The following is a 7255-nucleotide window of genomic DNA, read 5'->3' on the forward strand; positions in this document are numbered from 1 at the left end:
GGGACAGAAGATTCACGTTCATCGAACATTATCAGGTACAGACGACAAAGAAGCAACAAAAAGCGAACAAACTGCGTTCACCGACACACACGAGTCCACTCTCACCTGTTACCAATCAGCCTGTCTACCTGTGGAATGTTCCAAACAGGTGTTCCACAACTTTCCCACTTTGGACCTGAGCTCTGGCCTTCAAAGCAAATCAGGCCGGTTTAAGAGAAAACGACTGATGAAGAAAGATGCAGCACAGAGTTCAAGATCAGTTCAAACTGTCAATAAAGTTTTGCAATTAAAATTGTTTTTTGGTTAAATCGTGTTGTTCAGTTTCAAGGTTTTATTTCATATATTGTGCAATCTAATTAGAAACTAAGACATAAAACAGTGCAGCAGCAAAAATATATGAATCAAATATAAAATAAAATGTATAAACTATAATGTAAACAGGCTGTGCAGAACAGATGCATATGAAATATACTGTGATGGATGAAAAAAGCCTATAAATTATATATAAAATAATAAATATATAAGTAAGTAATCAGGACAGTCAGCAGGTGGAACCAACGCAGTAGAGTGTGTACATGCAGTTCCAGTAAGTATAAGTACGACAGAACAATGACTGCGAGGACCAACTATTAAATGAATCAGTCTGAGTCATTTTTTAAGGAGAAAAGTCAGAATTTTCTGATTCCAGCCTCTTAAATGTGATTATTTTCTGTTTTTTCACTCGTAAACTGAAGATCTTTGAGCTGACATCTGAGGACGTCGTCTCGGGCTTTGGGAAACACTGATGGACATCTTTCAACATTTTCTGACATTTTATAGACCGAACAACTAATCGATTAATGGAGAAAATAATGGACAGGCTGGTCCACGGTGAAAATAACATGCGTCCTGACTGCAGTCTTAAATCCAGCTGTGAGAGCAGGTAGAACACAGCGCTGCGGGACTTCTGATAAACTGCCTGTTTGCCTTGCGAGCACGAAGACAGAGAGGAAAATTATTGCTGCAGAGACGCCTTTCAGGACTTCATACCGTCCTGCCACAAAGGGGGATAAAGCGGGTCTGATAAGCCTTTCAGCCGGACTTCCTGGTTCTTCTTCTTCTCACCGACTTTTCCAAAAAACAAACATTAAAAGAGAGAAGCTATCTGCTCTCACCTTCCACAATCTACCCATCATGCACAGCCTGAATCCAGGAAAATTAACTCATTTGTGACCTAAATTCTGCAGAACGCACTCAGAAAAAGACAAAGCCGGCTCCCCCCCTGCTCCCCCCGCCGCCTCACCCTTCCTCACCCACGTCCATGTGATGCTGAACTCGCCTGCACGGGGGAGATGAGAAGGCTGCTGCTCTCCGGCTGCGTTTATCGCAGTCTGGCATCGCTGTAATTTCAGTGTTCAGATGCAATCGCTCCCCACTCCCCTCAGGAGTAAACAATAACAAGCACAAATACAATAGACAAACAAGGCCTGCAGGACATGTATGCACACGCGCACACACGCACACACAAACCTGCACAACAGCACTCGGACACACAAACAATAAGAAATGCAAACCACAGTCACTTTCCGCCTTGTTTTCGGCCTTTATTCGGCTGAAACTGCAGCCAGGAAGCTCAACGTGCAAGTTTTGCTCTGCATTAACACGAGAAGCCACAGGATCCGTCCAGAAGGGCTGAACCCAGATCAGATGTTGGATCTGGTGGCTCAGCTGACCACAGCTAAAGCCGCTGTCACACTGTGAACCAGAAGAACGTGTTACTTGAGGGTTACACTCAGCTGGACCCTGTTCGAGCCTCACTGACATGCAGGTTGTTGCTTAAAGCTGAAGACTTCATATTTCTTATCAGACAGCGCAGCCTGGTGGACGCAGCAGGAACTGCAAATGGAGGCTTCGACTGTTCGATGAAGCTACGTGATTTAGAGATTATTCATGGATCCCGTCTACAAACGAGAGTCCATTTGCACAAAAGGCTTTTTTTTTGGAGCGTCCTCTGCTGTAAGGACCTGAGCGCCGTGCACGAGGATGCCTCAGAGTGATGGGTCTGATTTCAGGACCCCCAACTTTATCTTTGACGGCCTTTGAAAGGACAAAGTTTGCCATCAAAGTAGATCACAGAGCAACAACTGAGAATTCTTTAAGTCAAATCCTACACCCGACATCAGCCTCAGAAGGAGATGGAAATCTTTATTTTGGAGGAACTTCATGTTTCTGTATGTTAGTTTTCAGTTGTCTACACTCATCTCTGCCCTGAAAACATTTTCCTCCTTTTTATGGTTCAGCGGCTTCATTGGAGTCACTTTCTAAACTCTATGATAAAACCTGCTTCAGCCTTCCTGCAGATGAAGCACAAGAGTCGGACTGAACATCAGCACCAACCTGCAGCTTTTACAAGTCTTCATACTTTCCAGGAGTTTGATTATTGCTCATTCAAAGCCTCTAAATAATTAAATTAAGTGTGGCAGAGTTGATATTCGCACAGCAGCATTAGGCCAAAAGTATGTTATTACCTGATTTTGGGTGAAGCTGCTTAAAAACACTTCAGTCATGACGAAGTCTCTAAAGTTTGTTTCATCTTTTGTTAATCTGATGCATTAAAAAATGACCAGATTCATTCTTCATTGATTCTCTCCTGATGCTCATGTGGTTTGGTCACTTCATGCTTCATAAAGGTCTGATACTGATCTGAAGTAGAGCCTGAAAAATGACTAAAAATCAAGCTTCACAAAGGCAGCTTTTATTGGAGGAGTGACTGGTTGGTATCATACTGTCGATGCTGTGCGCTAACTTGACTCATCACAGGCTGAGCGGCGCTGCGTGGACACGGCACTTCTACCTCAACAAATCTCAAAACAATGAATGAGTCCAACGTTCAGGAACAGTTCTGGGTTAACATTCACATTTCTTCCAGCTTTTATTGTGAGGCAAAAAAAAAAAAACAGATACAAGGACTGAAGAAAGGATGAGGAAGCTGTAAGGTTTATTTTCTCCATATATTTTACAAATAGAAGCACAAATGTTCGTAGACTCTCGACAACACGTGCCTGAAGTACTTTGAAGAGCTATAGGTGACGGAAACGACGGTCTGGTCCGTTTATCTGCAAAGACAGAAAAACAAACGTAAGAACAGCGAAAGCGACAGCGTTTCCTCTTTGCTGCACTGAGTCTGTTCACCTAAAGAGCTTCTAGACGAACACGTCGAGGAGTTAAAGGTGAGAACTTCTACATGAGCTACGAACTAACCCTGCAGGGATCTAACTACACTGTTACCTCCTCTGTTAAAACAAGCCTCAGTTCCTGAGTCCAGCAGAGGATGAGGAGGAGCAGATTACGTCAGAGAGAAGAATTAGTCACCGAGAACGATTATAGACATTTTCAGAAGGTCAGAAAGGTCAGAAAGGTGAGCAGAGTGATGCAAGTGCAGAGAGACTCACAGGGCAGCAGCTCCGGAGATGATCTCAATGAGCTCCTTGGTGATGACGGCCTGTCTGGTGCGGTTGAAGGTGAGGGTCAGCTTGTCAATCATCTCAGCTGAAAGGGGGGGGGGAGAAATCCGTCAGCCATCGTCAAATGTGGAGCTTTTAAATCGAAGCGGCTCAAACTCAACCACGACCAGGTGTGACAGGACGTTATGACCGTTAAAGGTGTTTCAGCTCACGTCACACAGGAATCAGTCAATAACCCATCAACGATCAGGATCATCGATTAGAAGCCAAACATGCGCTGGTTTAGCTTCTCAAATGTGAGGTTTGGCTGTTTTTTCTGATTTATAACACTGTAAATTTAAAATATTCAGGTTTTGAACTTTGGACAATTAATCCATTAATCATAGAGTGTATAAAATGTCCTTGATAAATGACTGAACAATAAGCTGACGTGAGTCGTCAACACATTTTCTGTCAATCTATTTAGCTTTTGATCGCTGATTCAAAGACTCAAACGGACACATGATGATTACTACAGGTGTGTGTACTGTGGATGCTGCAGGTGTGTGTACTGCGATGGACCCTAGTTTGATAGTTATCAGTTTAAAATCAGGTTGTTTCAGCTGCTTCCTGTCGGGGAGGTGAAACAGGTTAGTGAGGAAGTCCAGAGTCTTACAGGCGTTCTTGCTGGCGCTGTCCATGGCGGTCATCCTGGCGCTCTGCTCACTGGTGGAGGACTCCCTCAGGGCCAGGTAGATGATGTTGACCAGAGCAAACTCCTGGTAGTTCCTCAGCACGTCAGCATCTATGTCATCGTAGATGCCCATGCTCTCTGCACACACAACACACACGTTCAGCATATCTGCGGTTGGAGCACCTGAGATCTGTGCAGAACGTTTGAGGCCAACAAAAACTACCTGCGTTAGCTACGGTGTCTAAGGAGAACAGAGGCTTCTGGTCCGTCTTGTATGAGATGACAGACCTGCAGCAGAGGAAGGGGAGATTTATTTTGACCCAATTAAACAGACAAGTCAACCTGTCAGCGTACGGAGAGTGAGATGTCGTACCTGAATCTGTTGAAGATGACAGAGCCCTGATCAAACTCATATCCACTGCTGAGCAGCTCAGTGGCAACAATGGAAGCATCACCGAAGCTGGGGGGCTTGCGGCCGACCTCCTTGCAGTTCAGAAGGATGTGCTTTCCATGAGTTCTGACGAGGAACAGGCGGTGAAACGATCATCAGCTGCACACTTCATTTTCTGATTTTTGTTAAATATGAACTGATTAACAGCCTCAAGCTGGTCTGAATCAGGTTCGACACTGGTTCATGCCCATCAGCCAATTTTAAAAATCAAACTGTTCGAATGAGAAAGATGTGATGAAACTCTGAGCTAATCATCATCTCACCCTGCAGAGAACGCTGCTGCATCAGACAGTGAAAACTTGCAATATTTGGAAAAACTTGGGCACAGAAAAAGATTTATTTCCCTTTTTTCCAGAACGCGGTCTCAAAAACTGTCCATTAAGCAGTTCAGATTGACTGAGTGAAGCATGTCGAGCTTCCCTGTCATCCTTTATGCTACAAAAGCAATTAAAACAATCATCAAGAACACAATAAAATGATTTCTAAAACAGTAAATAGCTACTCTGCATGCAGCCGCTACCAGCAATGACAACAGGGAAACTACAGTCAGCAGTTAGCTGTTCTGACACCCTTCAAACTAAAAGCACCAGTTGAATATCATCCTGACCTGAGAGTTATGAAGATGAACTCTCAGAAGCTCCACCTCCGTTCCTACCTGTGCAGCAGGCCTCTCAGCTTGTCTCCCACATTGATCACCATGACATCCTTGCCAGCGCCGGTCAGGCTGGCGATCTCGCTCTTAATGACCTTGGCCACACCAGAGTGGATGGCACCACAGAGTCCACGGTCGGAGGTCACGCCAACGATCAAATGCTTGCCGGCCTTGTCCTCCGGCCCTTTGATCTCGGCCTTCTCGTACAGAGCTGCAGAGCAGAGAGGAAACAGGAATCTCAGCCTGCTGTAAATAAACACTATGAAGAGTGAGATCCAGCTCACCCTCAGAGACAGACACCATGGACGCACGTACCCAGAGCTCCAGTGCCGTACACTCTGGCTGGCTTCAGCTGCTTCTCAGCACGGGCGTACTTGGCAGCAGCCACCATTTTCATGGACTTGGTGATTTTCTGGATGTTCTTGATGGACTTCAACCGAATGGTGACTGGAGAGAAGAGAGGACATTACTTCAGTGTGACAGTGATCAAATGCAAAGCTGTACAGTAAACGTGGTGAAGGAGAGAACAGTACACCAAACTGCATTCACACATCAGCCGACTTCATGATCCTCTTTTCACCAGCAAATATGATTATTTTCACTGTCGATCATTTTCTCAATAAATTAGGTGTTTGGTCTATAAAAAAAAAATACTCAAACCAATTAATCGATTATCAACATAAGATCAATTTAACTGTTGACAACTAATCCATTAATAGCTGCAGCTCTACTGAAAGCCTTTAGTGAACCGTTTGGACAGGCTTATTTAAATTCAACCTTTTCTTCTCCTGCTGCCTGACCTTACACCAAATCAGACCACAGCAGGTCGGACCTAGTTCAGACCTTTCCAGTCGTAAACTAGCAGGAGGTAACTTGCAGGTCGATCTTTGCAGAGGACTTACAAAAGCCATGTTTTGCAGTTTGTGTGAGTGTAAAGACTTGTGGATCTACACAGCTGAGTCTGACATTTCCCTGAAAATCTACCAAATTTTGACTATTCAGACTTTGCATGTGGGACATTATCAGTGTGTGATTATAGTCTGTAACGTGTTGTTATGCTGTTGTTTTTTTCACGTTAGCATAGCGGTGTACAAAAGTACTTACTGTCCTTCAAGGTAGCCATGTTCCTGACCTGCCCACTGTGAACAGAAATACAACATGTGAGCTTTGACTGCAAGCATTAAACAGGTAACAGCATTATTAACAAAGCCTGACATCAGCAGAGATAGTTTGGGTCACGTTAGCATACCGCAGTTTGAATTAAACGTGAAGAACATTTACTTTGCTGCCTGCTAGCTCTGCAAGTGTGCTAGCATCCGTTAGCTTAACTTAACTAAGCTTTGACAGCTAGCACAAGGTAACGATACCGCTGTCACCGACAAGAGTCAGACGATGAAATAAAATAGTCTGTTAGTCATTCATTGGTGATATGTTTACTCTCTTCGCTAGCTTCTCGCACAAAGTGAGAACGTGTTAGCCAATAAATGTCAGCTGAGCTAGCATTAGCTTCTAGCCGGCTGAATGTTGGCAGTGCAGCACACCGCTGTCATTCATTAGCCGCGGCCTCCACGTTAGCATGTCCTTGCATTCAATGACTGCATGCAGTACAGATTTGAAGTTACACACTTATTCTAATCAAATATATACATAAAGTACATACAAAGAAGGCATAAATAAAAACTGTGAAAGTACTTAAATATGTTTGACTTTACCATTGTGGGGTGAACACCAACGCGCTGGTCCTGGCGAACATCGTTACTCCTATGAAGGTCAGCCACGCAGGACTGCGCAGGCGCAAGTTAAAAGCAAAATGGACGAATGCTGCCTTCAAAGACTGACACAAATATCGTAAAAATTAAGTCAAAATCACGAAGGAACCCACCAAAACCTCAAATAATCCGTATAGCGCTTTTTTTCCCCCATGTGAAACACGTCGAATCTGCTACTCAACACCCATGTTTGAAACACTTTGAATTTCATCAGATTCTTTACGTATATTATCCAACTTTAAGCCAAATGGCCGATTTGTTCATGTT

The 7255-nt window shown here is 44.0% G+C and overlaps 1 protein-coding gene across 3 annotated transcripts; it reads right to left on the reverse strand.

Annotated features, from left to right (window-relative positions):
- Positions 1–2714: 2714 nt before the first annotated feature.
- On the reverse strand, positions 2715–7014 carry atp5f1c (ATP synthase F1 subunit gamma). Of its 3 annotated transcripts, XM_076722662.1 has the most exons (10): positions 6932–7014; positions 6324–6358; positions 5535–5666; positions 5223–5430; positions 4490–4633; positions 4340–4404; positions 4099–4254; positions 3432–3528; positions 3268–3294; positions 2950–3095 (listed from the first exon to the last, which is right to left on the reverse strand). In XM_076722662.1, exons 1-9 carry the CDS (start codon positions 6970–6972, stop codon positions 3288–3290), a joined length of 885 nt encoding a protein of 294 aa, XP_076578777.1. In that variant the 5' UTR covers positions 6973–7014; the 3' UTR covers positions 2950–3095; positions 3268–3287. The 3 variants fall into 3 exon arrangements, with proteins under 3 accessions (XP_076578778.1, XP_076578777.1, XP_076578780.1); XM_076722663.1 differs by lacking the exon at positions 3268–3294 and having other exon boundaries at positions 2715–3095; XM_076722665.1 differs by lacking the exons at positions 2950–3095; positions 3268–3294 and having other exon boundaries at positions 3428–3528.
- Between the last annotated feature and the right edge of the window lie 241 nt (positions 7015–7255).

Source organism: Chaetodon auriga, chromosome 22 (assembly GCF_051107435.1).
Source record: "Chaetodon auriga isolate fChaAug3 chromosome 22, fChaAug3.hap1, whole genome shotgun sequence".
Taxonomy (NCBI): domain Eukaryota; kingdom Metazoa; phylum Chordata; class Actinopteri; order Chaetodontiformes; family Chaetodontidae; genus Chaetodon; species Chaetodon auriga.